Genomic DNA, 19,465 nt, shown 5'->3' with positions numbered 1-19,465 from the left:
AAATATGTAGTGTTAAAATTATGTACATATTACCTATCTTAGAGAGGCCTTAAGATGGCTCAGAGTGGTCTAAGCCCCCTCTGGCACTCCCTTTTCATGTCCATGTAATTATGAATTATTATTTGTTAATTATAACACTCTGAAATAATTATGTATGATAATTTAGTGAATTACCAATAGGTAACTCTTACATTTTTCATATATTTTTTTGGAATAGGTAGGAAATTTAAAAATGACAATATTTAATAATATTAATGACTGTATTTGATAAAAAGAAAGTATTTAAATACATGTATACAAATAATTTAGATCATAGAAGTCATTATGCAATGAAAAATTTTGAATTTTATTCCTTAAATCATAATATATTTTAAATTTTCTATAGTTTTGGTGTACTAGTGTTCGTTTTTCGGCCTCTTTAGGACATATAGCGCTCCCGGTGGTGACGACTATCTGTAGTAAAATTTTCAATCAAGTTTTTAAACAAGTGACGACACCTTATCAATACACCTTGATTGTACCTTCATTGTATATTGGTATGCCACATATGATATATATCAAGCTAATAACTTTGAAGTTAGTAATTACTTCGATTTTTGATTATATTTTTGATTTAATAGTCACAAACAAATCGTCTGATTAATAATTTACAGTAAAAATGATTCTCATTTGAAAAAATAATAATTTGTATTGCTCAAAACTATGGTGTAAAAATAAATAAGTAAATAAATAAATAAAAAGTACCTATTTGAAAATATTAGTTATTACACTTTGGCTTTGGTATAAAAAACAGAAATTCATTATTAGGTATACTTTATCACGATTAAGGGAAAAAAGCGGAAAACGGTTAGGATCATGGACATAATAATATAGAACAACACGTACAGTAGCACAGTATAAAAAGAGTTACTCTTTATACTGTGACGGTAGTTCTGTCTATCTATGGCTACGATACATTTTATCTTAAGACGCGAATAGGAGTAAGCATAATTAATATTAATTATTACCATACAGTATAGACATAATAGAACCTATTATGTCTATTATTATTATTATCATTATTATTATTGTGTCAGTTAAATCGTTAGTGAATCACTCTGTATTATATTATACTCTATGCTCTCAGCCGTGTATAATAGTCATAAAGATTATAGTATAATTAGATAATAGTATAGGATTATGATTTAAGGTTGAATAATGCATACTAGAATTATGACTAAATACTAGGTACTACGAACTACGAAGTATCTATATTTAGCCATTAGTAGAATCTTAGATATAAGTCAAGAGTTAGTGTATTTTTTTTAAAAAAAAAACAAAAAAAACTGTTTTTTTTTGTTGTAAACTGTTTAAAACGATGTTTTAAATAAAATAAATTGTTTGTGTATTAAACAATATATTTAAAATAACTGAATTTCAATCAAATTTAATATGTAATTTACTTACCTATACTCCGGCCCACGAGAGTCCATACGTAAACCGCGCATTCATATAGTAATACGTGACGTCTGTTTTCTCCCACCATGATGCCATTCCCACTATTCGGCAACGTGCCGATGCGCAGTGACGGACGCGTTCTGACATATGGACTCTCGTGGGCCCGGAGTATTATATGCTGAGATGCAATGTACTAGTAACTATTATATACTAGTATGTCTCTTCACTGTTTATTTATTACTTATTTTAAATCTTAAAAGTAGGTATTTGAAATATTTTCTGAATGAATGTTTTATGTGGACATTATATTATGATATGATTATATTAACCAAAGAAGTAAGAACTATAAGTTTATAAGTCTATGATATTAACAAATAAGTAAAAACAATTTAAATTTGGTAATTTATTCAATACAATAAAATTAAAAAAAAATTAAAATGAAGGAGGTAATAAGGTAATCGGAAAAAAAATCCCCAAACTACAATATTACTCACAACCAAATGCAACATAAACAAATATTTTTAAACATGAATTATTAGTAGGTATCTATAATTACCATTTACCACAGTATTAATATTTAATTACAAATACTTATATAATATTATATTATATTATTAAAAAAATTATATATTATAAATAATATTTTGTTTTAAATTACGATAATATATTATGAAGTGTAACAGTGGCGTGACGAAGGACTATATTTGAGGCACGTGCCTCAACTAAAAGGGACAAGGGTGGTTAGTGTCCTGGAGACTAGGGGCATTTCACATATAGTAAATAATGTATTAAGTACACACTAAGACTAAGGCACTAAGCCAATCATTCTCATGTTACCATTTACGTAAATACGTAATTATTTATATAAGTATTTATAATTAATAATATAAATTATTGTGCCACAAGTTCGCCACGCCACTGAAGTGTAATGTGCCTTGTGGGCTATAACACGATTCCGCAAAGTTTGCAGAATCGTGTTGATTTTAATAGCCACTGGTATACATACACGACTCCGCAAATTTAATATATATATAAAAATAAAAGTTTTAATAATATATAAAATATATGATGTATGTAAATAAAAATTTTAATATGCAAGTTAAAAATAATAATGAGTATAATAATTTTAAAAATATATATAATATGAAATATAATGATTTACCTTGATAAGTAGGTATGGCCAGTTGGTGATAACTGATAAATAATATAATAAATGATCTTGGGACTTACAAGATTTATACTTATCATATGCCCTAATAATAGTTTCAATGCGTTCTGTTTCTCTAAGTCATTTTCTTTTTTTCATTATTAGAAATAATTGTGTATTATATTTTTATATATAATACTTGTAGGCTGTAGCCATAGGTTTTTATTGTGTAACATAATTGACATTTATCTAATACTTTATCTGCAAAATATAATTGATGGACTTTTAACAATTGGTATTTGATAATATTGATGTCATACGAAAAAAACAAGTTGTAAATTAAATTTAAACTAAAATCTAGTTTTCTGAAAGTTTTATTTTCAAAAGCGCAGTTTAAATGTTATTTATTAATTAATTAAAATTTATTCTTTTTTATTATATACATAATAACATATTTTTTTTTTTATAATCGATTATCGTGCTGTCATAAGTGTAATCCAAATTTCTTATACATATTATATTTATATAAGAAAATAAGAAATGTATTAAAATCTAATCTTATAAACGACGATGACATGAACATTATCTTATCGCATAATAATATAGCTGAAACAAACTCGTATACGTTTAATTCGTTATGTTGCGGAAACTTATTTAAACAACGGAAATAACGACATTTTTATATTATCTATCGAAATTTTCGTTATATCGTTATTTCATTATACGAGTACACTAGAGCGATTTTGACGCGCTGTGAAAACGCGCGTGTATCGCCCGAGTACCACGCTTTATTTTAACGCGCGTACCAGGTGCCACCGTCGTATGCGTATCGCGCGCCAAAATCACTCAAGTGTGACTCAGCCCTTACAATAATATAGATTTTGTTTTCGGAATGGCAACGTTGCATTTAAAATTATGCGGAATCGTGTATATATATATTAAATTTGCGGAGTCGTGTATGTATATCAGTGGTTATTAAAATCAACACGATTCCGCAAATTTTCTCCACCGGCCTTGTGCCTACATTCAATAAATTATTGTTTGATAATTATTATTATTACCTATATTCAGGGCTTAAAATGGGAAAAAATTCCAGAGGGGACTAATGTCTCAAATCTCCATATAATCTTAAGAGTTCCATACATAATTTTATGTATGGGTAATGTACTAATATCTAATGTATAAAATCCAAATTTGTTAAGGGGGACGCTATCAAACCGCCGTCCACAGTTGGGAGACTGAGTCCCCTTGCGTCACCCTCACTTTAACCCTTGCCTATATTTTGTATAATATTTTTGTATACTACATTTTTATTTGACGTATGGATTATTCGAAATATTTTTATATGATATATTTGTGAAGTTGTTAAGTTAATTAAGTTGAATTACACATAATATAATATTATCGTAATTTAATACAAAATATTATTTATAATTTATAATTTTTTAATAATATAATATAATATAATATACGTATTTGTAATTAAATATTAATAATGTGGTAAATGGTAATTGGTAATTATAGATACTAATTAACATTTAAAAAATATATTTGTTCAACCATTTGCATGTGGTTGTGATTTGTGAGTAATATTGTAGTCTGGGAATTTTTTTTCGGGGGATTATTTTTCCGGAATTTTATATATAATTGTTTAATACTTTTTTCTGAAGGATATCTATTATTATTTATTGTTAATTATAAACTAAAAAAAACACAACATTCACTTGGATTTTACACTGTTTTAAACATATGTTTTATTCGTTTTAAACAACGAACAAAACGTTTAAAACAAGTTGTGTAAAACATTGTGTCTTAAACATAACAACCCTCGAAGGCTTGAACCCTGGATATTACTGTATTTTATATTATGTTTTTTTTTTATTGTCTAAGGTAGAATTACAGAATAATATTATTTATTAAATTTATTGTAATTTAAAATAATTTATTCTGTGGTAGAATCACGATTCACGATGCAGAGAAGTGTTAGGGATTAAGAGATTAAGAGAAATCTGCTCTACATCGTGGAGTAGAATGAAATGCGTTATCAGTGATTCGTTATCTAGCCTATAACATCATATACTATTATATTATGATGTGTATTAATTATCAATCCATTGACCATTGGTTAAAAATTAACATTGACATTATATTTTATTATAAAATAATATAATGTAATTGGTACTATTGGTACTAATAATATTACAATATTATACTGTTACTTGGTCATTGGTCACTGATTTTTACTACTACCTAGTTACTTTTTGACTAATTTACATCTCACACTTGTGTCTTGTACTCTTGTACTCAGTAGTCAGCACTCACTTGAGCACCTCGGTACATTGTCATTATATATTTTATATTTTCAATTAATTACTTGGTTGTACTGACAGTAATTTTATAAACATTTTAATTTTAAAAACCCTTAAAAAATATTTCTTCTCAAAAAATGTCCACGTCCAACTATGATCCTCATAAAATATATGAAATCGGTTTCATAGGGTCTGGAAATATGGCTCAAGCTATTGGACTTGCTTTTATCAAGAAAGGTAAATTTGCTAAATAATTTTAGTTAGTTTAAAGTTTTCCCCTCAAGCAAATAGTCACAAGTGGTGACTTCTTAATCAAGCATATCATGTTTTCAGTCTCTTTTCACATGTACTTATTATGCTTAGTATAGATTGTAAATTTATTATAAAAATAAAAAAAATATGCTTTAAAATAAAAATTATTAACTAGCTACTAATAAATAATTCAGAAATGTCACCAATCAATTTTTTTTATTATTAGTACCTATTTAATTTTCTTTCACATTATTTTTTTTCTTATTGTACCTATACAATCTACCTATTAGTACATTTTATTTTCTATAGGATCTCAAAATGAGCTAAAATTTGCCAACTAGAAAACATTTCTTATTTATTTGTTAGACCTACTGTGTTTTATAATAAAAATAATGTAATGACATATTAATGATTTTTTTTAAAGGTGTATGTAAAGCGGAAAATTTAATTGTATCATCACCTTCAGAAAATAATAAAAAAGTATGGAGAGATATTGGTGCTGCTGTAACAACTGATAATAGTAGGTTTATAGTAACAGCTCTAAATACTACGTTTATGATGTTTAGATAACGTTTATTATAATTTGGCTTTTTATACATCTATTTTTCAGATGCTGTGTTTTGTAATACTAAAATAGTATTTTTAGCAACAAAACCCCAATATTTCCCAAAGGTCGTATCAGAATTATTTACAACAGTTTTTGGTTCCTTAAATATTTTAATATCAATTATGGCTGGAATACCACTAGATATATTACAAGAGGTAAGGAATTGAAATTAAAATTTGAACAAATAAAACTATTATGTATTTCAATCTAAGTTATTTTATCGATTGTTATTCATATTTAAAAATATTATATAGCTTCTTTTTTTCATACATTTACTATGTTTCTAATAAATACATATTATCAGAAAAAAAAATGTTCATTTGATTGATATAGCATTTCTATAATCTGATACATAAAATATGCACTTAACTTATTTTAATTTTGTCAACTTTTAAGGTAGGTACTTATAGCTCCTTAAATATTATTTATCTGATATTATGTATAGGATATTGTATAGTCTTGGTTATTCTTGATTAATAAGTGTTGAAAGAACTGTAATCACTAATCATTTTATTTTTTTATTTTAGTCATTCAAGGTAAACCCTAGCGTTTTATTCAAAGTTATTCCAAATACACCTAGTCTTATCGGAGAAGGATTTTCAGGTTTGTTTAAACCAATATTTTACAAAATGAAAGGTTTGCAGCATCTTTAAGCCTGCCCAAATTCTTGTTACTTTATTATCCAGACCCACTGGACCTCCCCCTCCCCCCCGCAAATCCACTAATGGTTATGAGTACCAAGCTGTGCCGAACCCACCATATTATTCACTATAGCAGTCTTATACTTTGGTGTAGGGATTTAATTGGATTGCCTCTTAAAATGTGTAGGTGGTTAAAAAAAATATATGGCTTACTGCATTATTACATGGCAATTGTTTGCTATTTAAAATAGTATAGCTATGCATAAAAAAAATATTCAGTGTACACTGTACTGGGTCATTCAAGTTATTTGAACTGTCAATTTAAATTTCATAAGGCATCACTGCTATTTAAACGTGCGTTTATGTATAGATTTCACAATAAAATTAAACTAGGTTGGTTTGAAGCACAAATTAATATAATTGAACACACCATATTGATTATATTTGTATGACTGGCAAATTCATAGTTAATAATTAATCAATTATTGTTATATTAAAATAAGATGGTCACTAACAATTTAAAATGTTATCTGTTTTTAATATATTGTTTTAGTAATTTCTCATCTAAGTGATGCTAACTTGGAGGAAATTTCTGTAACTTTGCCAAAAGTTAAATTCTTAATGAGTGCCGTAGGGGGTGTAGAAGTTATACCAGAATCCTTAACGAATGCAGCTGGAGCTATTTCGGGTTCTGGTCCTGCTTATGTAAGCATTCCAAATTTAAAAATATGTTTCTATAATATATGATTAATTATTTTTTATCTATAAATGATGCAGATTAAATATAATTGTTTAGGCATTTCTTATAATTGAAGCATTGGCCGATGGTGGTGTAAAACAAGGCATTCCGCGTGACTTAGCTGTACGTTTAGCAGCTAGTGCTATAGTAGGAGGAAGTCGTATGGTTTTAGAAACAGGAAAACATACTGGCCAACTTAAGGATATGGTAACATCTGCTGGGGGATCAACAATTGCAGCTTTACATGCTTTAGAAAAAGGAGGTGTTAGGTAAAAATGTTATTTTGTAATCCAACTGATTATTTCTTTAAGATACACAATTATTATTTGTAATGCTTCAAATAGATTTTCCATGATGGATGCAGTTGAAGCAGCTACCAATAGATCAAAAGAAATGGGAGAAAAAAAATAATAGTCATGATTGCATTTTATAATGGTCTATGATTAGTAATGTAATTATAATAGTAAAATATAAATATAATACAGCATGAAAAATATTTTTGTTTTGATAATAATAATATTTTATGTGTCTGGGGCATATTCAACACATCTAGATGGATCAGTTGGGAAAAATAGTTGACATTTAGTCATTAAACGTTTCAAGGCTTGAATGTATTTCCTTTGTGTTTCATCATTTAGTACATGTGCTACATTTTTTGAGAAAATCTTTTCTCGACCCGTACGAGCGTGAATACCAACCATAGTAACTCCAATAGGCCATGGAGCGTTACCAATAGCCATTTCCAAATATGCATCACTAGCTCTTAAATAATCCTTTTCCAGCATGTGTTTTGTAATAAGTGTAAGACTATCCAAAATATCATCAGGTAAACTGCTGTTTTTTAGTTTTCTTAATAATGGTTTCAAGTAAATTAGGGTTTGATTGTAAGTAGCTAACGCTAACTTTCCTTTTGTACTAGCTTTTTCTTTAACAGATCTAGCGTTAAGTTGAACCTCCCACATTTTCAATAACAATTGTAAAAGCTGTAAAATAATTTCCATATCTTGGGATCGATCACGTCTTCTTCCTAAAATACCAGCTTTAGATTGAATGGTTTCATAAGTTGCCATTGCTTCTTCCATGCTTTCCAACTCTGTGTAAGTTTTTTCAGGTGCCTTATTTGTCATAAGCTTATCTAAATAGTCTTGATCGACTTTTTCTAGTGCTTCTTGAAAATCATTTCTGAAACCCTAAGCACAACATATTTTGTGTAAAAGTACAGAAATAATTAATATAATCAAAAATTGGTAACATACCTTATTCGACTCTGGTTCAGCAAGTTCACTTCTACGCAGTCTTTTAAAAGAATCTAGTTCTGATTCTCCAAACAGTGTAATAGGTTCACCGCGATCTCTCAACCTACGAATTACTTCTTTTCTTGATAAGGTATGTTTCTCAGATGTAGAACTATTACTTTCATCACCACTACCTACATTTATTGTTAAACAATTATTAAGTTTTTTTTTTTTTATAATCTTAAGTTTACATTTTGACAAAATTTGCATATTATGTATTTAATGTATCAAATGTTAAATTTTTTTAGATAAGTATTAAAAACTTAATAGAAAGTTATTCATAATGAAAGTCTAAAATCAAAAAATCTAAAAAATATTTAAATGTATTTTTGTTTAGACATTTTGTTTTCAAATTTAGACAAAATTAATGAAGAATAACAATTTTAGTTATTTTATTTTATAAAATATACGGGATAAACCTTTTAGAACATAAATACACATTATATATAAATGCACATTATACATATATACACATTAATTGTATAATTTATGATATAAATATTAAAATTAATAGCTAGACAGTAATTTGTAGGTATAGAAGACACGAAGGGTCAACATTGGTAACATACGTCCAATAGGTTTATTTTTCAGATAATTAGTGGAGGCGAAAGGACCATAAAAAGGAGCAACACAATGGGAGTGATGTTGAGGTACTCTAAAACAAATTAAGAAAAGCAAGTCAGAAGACTCTTTTATATTAATAACCTAACCGAACGTCCCTAGATAATCTTAATACAAACCCCAGAGTTTTAAAAGTCTAACAACAAATATGTTCAATGTGGGGTCTCGGATCAAGATCACTACTATGAATAAAACCTAGATCAGTTACACAGCCATTAGAGCATGGGATAGCATTAAGTCCGAGATGATATGCGTATATGACAGGGGACTGAATCCTTTCAAAAGTCATGGTCTTACATTTAGAAACATTAGGGATAACCCTAGTAAATTGAACCACTCAGTGAACAAAAAAAATCACTCTGAAAGACAAAATACAGTCATCTAAGGAGGAAAATATGAGAGCAGAGCTTAATATCATCTGCAAAACATAAAATACAGCTATTGAAAAGAACACTTAATACACTATTAATAAATAGCGAGAACAGGAGCGGTGATAGGTGTCCTCCTTGAGGAACACTGGATGTAGCAAGATAGACATTCAATTTTACTCCAAACAATTTAACCCATTGGTAACGGTAAGAGAGGTAAGACGAGAATTATGACAGGAGAGGTTCACCAATTTCAGATACATTGAGGACCTGGACTAGGGCATTGTGATTAACTGAATCAAATGCCTTATTGAATTCAGTGTAAATGACAATTACCTGTAATTTCAAATTAAAAAATTGGTATATATATTTGTTAACGACTAAATTATAGGTGTCTTACAATGCAAGACCAGTGATTCAAACATTATGGAAAAATGTGATGGTATGGAAATCAGACGATAGTTGAAAACATTGGACAGTTCACCAGACTTGTGTATAGGGATAACCGAGCTGAACTTAAACATAGAAGGGAAGATTCCTTCTTAAAATAAATGCTTAAAAAGAGTCAGAGAGGGAAAGCTATAACATTTTTTAATTGACAAAAGTATTCACTGGATAAACCATCTGGTTCAACTGTCCAGTTACCGTGCATGTTAGATAAGTGTTTATGAACATTTGCAACAATAAAGTTAACATTATTAGGTAAGTCAAAAGGACTTGATACCTAACAAGGTAGTATCAAGATTAAAATGATCATCAGAGAAATCAGAAGAGAAGAACAAAATACTTGTTTATTGCTTATTAAACCATGGCGGGAATTTTGAATTAGTGAATTTATAATTAGGAACAAAGTCAAGAACCAATTTGTATATGGCATCAAAAGTATTAAATGCTGCGTCCACATTATATAATTGGAATGTTGACTACCAGTCAAATGTCTAATGGCTAGGATTTAAATGCAACAATTGTAAAATTGTAAAATATGCATTTTATTTACCAAAATATGCAAAAATAAGCAATTTTTTTTTTATAATTTGTCTTAACATATAATATTTTTACATAAAATCAAAAACTAATTGAAACAGAAACTACTAATTAATAACTATTTATTATTACATTGAATATTGCTCTAATGATATTATGTTCTTTCAAATTTTGAAATATGAATAATTGGAATTATATTGACTAAAACTTGTCATACTAATAAACTTTAATTGTACGTATTTTGCTTGTTTATTATAATATCATTATATCATCAATGTTCATCAATTTTTTTTATGCATATACCCTGAATACTTATACCTACCATTTATAAAATTACAGATAACCAACTAAAAATGTATGGAAAAAAAGAAAAGTTACACTATTTTCATCAACAATGATATTGTATGTAGTAATTTTAAATATTAGGAAAAATAACTGAAGAATGGAATCATGAACTGTAGAATTCATAGTAAAATTTAATATATTAACATTACAGATTGTGAAAATGTATGTAAGTATTGAAGATTCAAAACTATGTTGACTATAATTATATTTCTTATTAGATTTTGAACAAAAAAATATTTACTTTTATTTTTATTTTATAGCTAATTAGTGGGTACCAGTAAGCAAGCCCGGATTAAGACATTTTGAGGCCCAGCAGCCAAAGTTTTAAATGAGGCCCTTGTACGAAAAAAAAAATATCTATGTATATAATGTGTTCCGGGGTGAAGTGACCAGCCGGCGTCATATAAAAGTATACCAAAAATGATAAAGAAATAGCCTTTAAAGATTGGGTCTAACTTTTTTATTTTTTAAGTTATGGGCAAACTTTTTTTATCAAAATCATACATATCACACATTTGCTTATGTATTTTCAAAAGTTTTTAACATTTTTATGTATTTTTTTTTTTTATTTTAAAGCTATTTAATTGTCCTATCAACACTCCAAAATACGCAATTGAACTAGAAATGCACTAATTATTTTTATTAAATTAAAAAAGTAGAAAATGTTGGCAAAAATTAGCATTTTTTAAAGGAAATTGTGTATTATTCCAAATAATTGATTACTTGGTATGGGTTTTTTTTTTTATTATTCTGCTAAATTATACTGAATAACACATAAACATACCTAGAATACCTTGAAAGTTTGGTTTTCATAATATATTCCTGTTAATCGCCACAATCTTAGTTTTCCTAGTATTGAGTCGGTTAATTGGTCGTCATTCGTTTAATTTTATACTATTCGGTAAATTTTAGTTGTTATAATACAAAAAACAAAAACTCATAGTTAATAATAAATTATTTAAAATAATGTACAATTTCCTTTTAAAAATACTAATTTTTGCCAACTTTTTCTCTTTTTTTAAATTTAATAAAAATAATTAGCACATTTCTGGTTTAATTGCATATGTCATTTGATAGGACAATTAAATAGCTTTAAAATAAAAATAAAATTACCTACGTCAAAATTTTGAAAAGTTTTGAAGATACATAAACAAATGCGTGATACGCATGATTTTGATAAAAATAAGTTAATTGCTCATAACTAAAAAAATAAAAAGTTAGATTCAATCTTTAAAGGGTATTTCTTCATCATTTTTGGTATACTTTCATATGACGTTGGCCGGTCACTTCACCCTGGAACACATTGTATATTATTTAATATTTTTTTTTTTTCGTACAAGGGCCTCATTTAAAACATATTAGGCATATAGGCACATAGCAATAAATAATGAATAATGTATTAATGTATCACTTTATTTATAAATTATAATTTACAAGCTTTTATTCTTGCTAAATAATCATTGATTTTTTTTTTGGTGATTTATTTAGTGTTACGTAGCCTATAACGGAAAAAGTAATGGACAAAAGGCCCCTAAATAAATTTTAACTTTCAAGCCCCCCCCCCCTTAATCCGGGCTTGCCAGTAAGTGAATTAAAGTATGTAGTAAATACTTAAATTGTTTTTTGTTTTAAGTATCTATCTTAACCACCATTAGATTGCCCCCCCCCCCCCTGCCACATAGGTCTGTGCACGCCTGTGATTACAGCTATATTCTATATAATATTATTAACATATTTTATGTTACATAAGAATTTAATACTAACCTGATGATTGTTTTTCAACTGGATTTTCAAGACCTTCAATTTTTACAGTACTTTTTTTCAAGTATTCTTCTCGTTCTTTGTTTAATAAATCAGATCTTTTAAAGAATTTTCTATTTGGATTCTACAAAATATAATTATAAATATCAAAATATTGCAAACTTTTTCTTTAAAATGTATGAACTTGTCCAGTCGATATAATGAAAAATTCCCCGGGTAGCAGTATTTGGGAAGTATTCTGAAATTAATGGAATTTGTACAGGTTGTCTAGGGGTACTCTAGGACAGTGTTTCTCAAACTTTTTGCAATGGCGACCCATAAATTTAATCTTTATTGGGTGCGCAACCCTCTGCTAAAAAAAAAAATCAAGTATGCCATAAATAAATAATAATTTTATTATTATTAATTTTATCATTGTTATTTGATAAAATACCATACTTGATAATAAATAAATAAAATAAATTACAAAAAAATACAAAAATACTTAAATAAGCGTAATCATAACCGCGAGTCGCGACCCATCAAAAAAATTTTGCAACCCATGGTTTGGGAAACGCTGCTCTAGGAAGTCTGACCTAAATTTTCAACCTGGAGGAACCTGTACTAATTTAGGGGGGTGGAGGCTTATATCTTGTAAACTAATCATGTTTTGTATCCTATAGGACTTAACAAAGTTGTAGGACATTAAATTTGCTAAAATTTGGTTAGTAAAACTAATTTTTAGATGAAAAATTAACTAAGATACAGCCAATCAATCAGGCAAAGTTTTTAAAATGTAAAAAAATAGCTGTAATGAAGGTTTTGGATTTATTACTATTTAACACCATTATTTCCATTTTAATTATGTCAATCACTCATCAATATCAACATCTAGAAACATCTAACTCTCCCTCACCACCACTTTCCCTTCACCAAAAGTGAATATGTCTCATTTTAACATATGAAATGCGTTTAAAAAACTATCTTTTTGCTTTTACCAACCAAATTTAAGCAGATTGAATGTTCTACAACTTTGTTGAGTCCTATAGAATAAAAAATATGATTAGTTTACAAGATATAATCGAAAAACTGAAAAAAGTCTGAAATATTTTAGATATTTGCACCTCTCCCTAAGTTAGCACAGAGAACTCCAGGTCGAAAACTTAGGATAGGCATCCTTGAGTACCTCTAGACACCTGTACAAATTTCATTGACTTCGGAAAACTTTCCATGTAAAAGTGGATATCGACCGAACTATACATAAATTCATTAAGTATGCTGTACCTACACTATTATATATTTTATGTAAATATTACTTACAAGTAAATTAGCATCTTCTAATTGTTTTCTTTTCTTTTCAATTTCAGCTTTTAACAAATCCATAGTATAATTGGAATTCAATTAAATACTATTTTGTAATAGATTGACTTGAAACTAATAACTAAGAAGTGACTAGTGAGAAGTATGAATAAAAATCAAGATTCTAGGTATATAGTTTATACCTATCTCAAATTAAGATAAACTTAACAGAGACATCTTTTCTATGGATATAGATAATAATTATCTATAACTGTTATAATGCATGATTAAAGATAGCATAGTTGTTGCCATGATTAAAGCATAGAACAATATAGAAGCGAAACTCGATCAGCTGATGGGTGAAGTGTTTACCTATGATCTGAAGTCCGAACAATGAAACTGTTTCCATAACACTGATATGATGTTATACCCGTATTGAAAAACCGTTTCCGCCTAATATGTAGGGTATTCTGCGCGTGGTCGGGTTGTTTCCACTGTTTACTTTTATCATAGATTACGTATGCCACGCCCCCCTGGAGACCGTGTCCAAGGCTACAATCGCCCGATTCGGCCAATTCACAGAGTTTCGTACCCCTGATTAAAGATACTATCGCCGTGGTTGTTACTTGTTGCTTGGTGAACTATAATAAATCTGTAATCTGATGTTAATTGTATAGTAAATAGCATCGAGGTATATAAACTATATAGTATAGTTTATTAGTTTATACACCTCGATGCATATAAATGATACACAGCGTCCCCGTTACATCTTATCAATTTCAATCGCCAATTACGTTAATTAGTTTTCTTTTAGTTCAAATCACGGACTAAGATATACTTAGTATATCTAAGTCCGTGGTTCAAATGCGTCAAACGTTATCTCAGAGAACAGTGATTACTAAATTTACTTATAAAGTTCATAATATGCCCACGTTTTACGAACAATAAGCTACTTCGATAATATATTTTATGGCTACAGCGTATAGCGTATTCTAAATAAATCTGATAAATCCGCTACTTAAAATTGTTATAGCCCAATAATGAAAAACGATTAGCAAATATAAATTTAATTTTTTTATAATAATTGCATTGCACTATCCGGATTTAATAAAATTAAATTAAAAAAAGTATGGTAAACAGACTTAAAACTGATTAAATAACTATTGTTTCATAATTAATTTCATTGTTTTCAAATTGATTAATTTAATACTAAAATGACATTTAATTTCTTTAATGTTCGCAAGTTTTATACTAAGGCTGCATTGTATAAAAATGTTCAGTTAACTAAAGATAGATTTCCTAATTTAAAAAGAGGATCATATGGTACGGTAGACTTTACAGATATTGAATATTTCAAAAACCTTTTAGGTGTTAACAATTTTATTACTGGTGAAGAAGTAAAATCTTACAATGAAGATTGGTTAAAATCTGTTTCTGGTAAATATTTAAAATCTCAATGAATATTATTTTAATAATGGATAAGTTGTAACTATAGGTTTCAGTAAGTATGTGCTTAAACCGAAAACAACTGAACAAGTATCCTCAATTCTCAAATATTGTTATAAGCGCAATATAGCAGTCTGTGTTCAAGGTGGCAATACCGGTCTTGTTGGAGGTAGTGTTCCAGTTTTTGATGAAGTAATTTTATCCACTTCTGCAATGAATTCAATTATTAGCTTTAATAAATTATCAGGTAAATATAAATATGTCATCAAAATTATACTTATTAAATTAATATGTATACTACCTATTTAAACTTTTTGTGTAATTAATGTGGGTAAAATTGCACTAACATTAATTTGGACTATTTGGAGGTTTATCATTATAAGTTAAAATTTTCTGAAATTCAATTAATAGTTCTGTAGGTACCTATCTGTATCTTCTTATTTCTCAAATATTTTATGTTCATATTCTTATATTTTTCAAATCTGTTTAACAATTTAAGGAATATAATTAATTTTTGTTCACGTTTTATCCAATTATGTAACTAGGAGGTACTTACTAGGTACCTACATATTGATTGACATTAAGTTAGATTTTATCAAATCTTTTTATTTAGGTGTTTTGGTATGCCAGGCTGGATGTGTATTAGAAAATTTGATGAACTATGTTCAAAGCGAAGGGTTTATAATGCCATTTGATTTGGGTGCTAAAGGCACTTGTCAGATTGGAGGTAATTTAGCAACTAATGCTGGAGGTTTAAGATTAATTAAATATGGAAGTCTACACGGAAGCGTATTGGGATTACAAGCGGTAGTTTCCTTTATGCTTATTCTATTTAAATTATTATAAATTAGGTATAACTACATTGTTAATTTATGACATTTAGGTTTTGGCTGATGGACAAATATTAGATTGTCTTAATACATTGAAAAAAGACAATACAGGATATCATTTGAAACATTTGTTTATTGGTTCTGAAGGAACATTGGGAGTTATCACAAAAATTGCTATTCAATGTCCAAACACCCCAAAATTTGTTAATGTATCATTTATTGGTGAGTTAAAATTTCTATATTTGTCTTATTTTTAAATGTATTATGTTCAGGCCTGTTACCAGATATTTTCTTCCCTAAAGTGAAAACTTTAACTTTAACACAGCCCTTCAGACACAATGTAAAAAAATAAAAGAGGATGTCAGCACACTATTCGTTTTCTCTCTCTGGCCCACGCGCAACATAGACAAAACACATTTACACAAAATCATTTTTTCTATGCGCTTAAGTAATCTTAGAGTAAGTCACCTATTACATAAAATATAGAGAATAATATTTTTGAGGGAATGACATATATATATATATATATATATACATATACATATCAATTTTATATTTTATTATTATTTGACTTTGTATTCGACTTTCAAAATAAATAAAAAATTTTGTAAATTTAAATGATGTTTAAATTGTTTTGAGACAATATTTAGACAAATCGATATGTCATTCCCTCAAAAGTATTATTCTCTATCTTTTTTGTCATGGGTGATTTTACTCTAAAATTACTTAAACACATAGAAAAAATTATTTTGCATGAATGCATTTTGTCTATGTTGCATGTGAGCCAGAGAGAGAAAACAAATAGTGCGCTGACAGCATCTTAATTAGGTTGTTATGCTATAAGAAAAAATGACCTACAGGTAAAATTACTTAATTTTTAAAAATATTTGGGCGGGCAGCATAATTTAAACTAAAATTTTACATTATTTTGTAAATTAACATAACGTCCACTTAGTATCAACTATGCATACATTATCATCAAATTTTTAAATATTAAATTTTTTTATATTAGATGTTTATGTACATATTTGATTAAAATTCAGAATATTTAACTTATTGTAACTTCTTATAGATATAGTTATAACATACTCTAATATAAAATAATAAAACAAAACTTGCCTCTTATACAGTGGCGGCTTGTGTATATGTGCAAAAGTGCACGTGCACTACCTACCCAAACTCAAGAAAAATTGAAAACATATATCATAATAACACAACTAAGTACTTATTGTGTTATTAAGATTATTTTTAAAAATAAAAAAACAAATTCAGAATATTATTAAGATAATATAATATTTGGATTGGGTTATTTCGATGGCCAAACAGCTGGGCGGTTGTCCGCGACCGAACGATATCGGTGTGTATTATAGAGATGCAGTAGTGCACACAATCGCTGTGCACATTAAATTTTGTACAGTGTAAAAATTAAAAAATGTCGAAATACGCAACCCGTGTTATAATTGTTAAATTGTTTTAAGCAAATTAATTTTGACACCATTGCGCGTCGGCATAGGCATTATAATTTATTTACACTCTCTTTTGTTTATTATATTAAATGTTGTTTATTAAATTAATTTAATTATAAGTAATATATGGTGCAATTTTCTGATATATTTTAAATAATTATATTATTTATTTATTTTTGCAACCCAAAAAGAACACATAACTTACTTGTCCCTAATGACATACCTGATTGTGTTCATTATGATTTATTTACAGGCTTAGAATCATTTGGTAAAGTATTAAGTTTCTTCTCGTTAGTACGAAAAGAATTTTCTGCCAGTCTTTCATCATTTGAACTAATGGACGCTGTAGCAATAAAAAGTGTGCAAAAAAATATTGGCATTAAGTGTCCAATAAATGACAATCTGAAATTTTACGTTCTTGTAGAATTATCAGGTGATAATATTTATATCAGTCATTCCATTCAAGAATTTTTAGAAAAAGCTCTGGATGAAGACTTAATTTTAGATGCTACTGTAGCAGACCAACCATCACTAATTCAAGTAATGAATAACTATAGAGAGAATATAATAATAAACAAATGAACGTTAAAGTAAATAATTTTATTTAGAAAATTGAAAATGTTTAGAATTTATGGAAAATAAGAGAAAATATTCCTGAAAGTTTATTAAGATATGGATATGTCTATAAATATGATATAACTTTACCTCATGAGTTATTTTATGAGATTGTGCCTGAAATAAGGAAACGTTTAGAAAATTTAGATGTTAAAGCTGTTTGTGGCTATGGACATTTAGGTAATAATTAAGTATTTATTATATTTTAATTTGATAATCTAATTTGTATTTTATATTGTATCATATTTGTATTTGTAGGTGATGGAAATTTACATTTAAATGTGGCTACAATTGAACATAATGTTGAAATAGCTTCGGCCATTGAACCTTATGTGTATGAATGGACTAGTAAATACAAAGGAAGTATAAGTGCTGAACATGGAATTGGATTTTTTAAAAGTAAATATTTAAAATATTCAAAATCCAATTTGGAAATAGATCTAATGAAAAAATTAAAAAATACTATTGATCCAAAGAAAATATTAAATCCATACAAAATTTTTCTGCAAGATGAGAATAATTGAGTTTCAAACTTATATTTAAACAAATATTTATAGGTATTAGTGTAGATAATTTTATTAGTTTTTAGGTGATTTATATTGTCAACCTTTTAATTTATCAAGATATTAAATATATATATTTTTAAAACTGATTGTTCTTTACTTTTTTATGGTATAAACTAGTACTTATAGTTATAAGTTATAACTTATATTGAGTATCACATTTCAGTCACAAAAAGCAAGTTAAAAGATGCTCTGATGTATCATGTTTTAAGAAGTAATATTTAGGCAATTCACGAGACATGGATATTTAGGCTATCTGTGGGTAAGTAGTAAATTAACATTAGTGCATATATTCAAGAAATTGTATGATTTATCTACAATATACATCCATTGTTCAATGTCTGTAAAAAGTTACCTTACCTTCAATTAGTTCATATAATTATGTAACATATAAGTTTATTTTATAAATTAAATAATTTTTCATAAAACCAGTGTAATTAATAAAGAAGATAAAAATTAAGTTAATAAGTACAAAAGTTTTCTTTATTTTAATTTTCAAAAAATATGGAGCCATAAAATTAATAGTTGTACATTATTTCTGGTAAAATTACTTAACTAATACAACAAATACATGAAAAACCATCCTAAAGTTATACACGCATCTTACTCCTATTGTCAGATTGAAATTATTAATTAAAAGAAAAATGCTTTGTGAGATGTTAATATTAATGTTACTTCAAATAGGCAGTGGTGTTCAGAACTCTTTCCCCATGTGGGGTCTACTCAAATACTCAATAGTAATTAAATACTAAAATACCTTT

At 27.7% G+C, this 19,465-nt stretch overlaps 3 protein-coding genes across 3 annotated transcripts; 2 read left to right on the top strand and 1 right to left on the bottom strand.

The window, feature by feature from the left end:
• Window positions 1-4,712: 4,712 nt before the first annotated feature.
• P5cr (pyrroline 5-carboyxlate reductase) lies at window positions 4,713-7,628 on the top strand. The gene is given in 7 exon segments (NM_001162385.1): window positions 4,713-5,130; window positions 5,570-5,665; window positions 5,756-5,907; window positions 6,280-6,355; window positions 6,947-7,098; window positions 7,190-7,401; window positions 7,477-7,628. Coding segments are annotated over 7 exon segments (855 nt in total). The 5' UTR covers window positions 4,713-5,030; the 3' UTR covers window positions 7,544-7,628.
• On the bottom strand, window positions 7,553-14,495 carry Prpf18 (PRP18 pre-mRNA processing factor 18 homolog). Its single transcript, NM_001204926.1, is given in 5 exon segments — window positions 7,553-8,322; window positions 8,389-8,561; window positions 12,510-12,630; window positions 13,806-14,104; window positions 14,389-14,495. Coding segments are annotated over 4 exon segments (1,026 nt in total). The 5' UTR covers window positions 13,869-14,104; window positions 14,389-14,495; the 3' UTR covers window positions 7,553-7,653.
• On the top strand, window positions 14,465-18,793 carry LOC100160552 (D-2-hydroxyglutarate dehydrogenase, mitochondrial). Its single transcript, XM_008183236.2, has 7 exons — window positions 14,465-15,221; window positions 15,280-15,477; window positions 15,844-16,037; window positions 16,114-16,282; window positions 17,780-18,066; window positions 18,153-18,321; window positions 18,400-18,793. Exons 1-7 carry the CDS (start codon window positions 14,999-15,001, stop codon window positions 18,663-18,665), a joined length of 1,506 nt encoding a protein of 501 aa, XP_008181458.1. The 5' UTR covers window positions 14,465-14,998; the 3' UTR covers window positions 18,666-18,793.
• The last annotated feature ends 672 nt before the right edge of the window (window positions 18,794-19,465 follow it).

The sequence above is a fragment of the Acyrthosiphon pisum genome, chromosome A2, assembly GCF_005508785.2.
Source record: "Acyrthosiphon pisum isolate AL4f chromosome A2, pea_aphid_22Mar2018_4r6ur, whole genome shotgun sequence".
In the NCBI taxonomy this organism is placed as follows: domain Eukaryota; kingdom Metazoa; phylum Arthropoda; class Insecta; order Hemiptera; family Aphididae; genus Acyrthosiphon; species Acyrthosiphon pisum.
Note: the sequence above shows the minus strand (reverse complement) of the source record. Positions and strands in the feature narration are given on the sequence as shown.

Bases quoted from the DNA above. Each gene is read 5' to 3' on its own strand.
- LOC100160552 (XM_008183236.2), top strand. From the start codon at position 14,999: ATGACATTTAATTTCTTTAATGTTCGCAAGTTTTATACTAAGGCTGCA. The intron at 18,067-18,152 runs GTAATGAATAAC...GAAAATGTTTAG, and splicing joins ACCAACCATCACTAATTCAA to AATTTATGGAAAATAAGAGA. The intron at 18,322-18,399 runs GTAATAATTAAG...TTGTATTTGTAG, and splicing joins TTGTGGCTATGGACATTTAG to GTGATGGAAATTTACATTTA.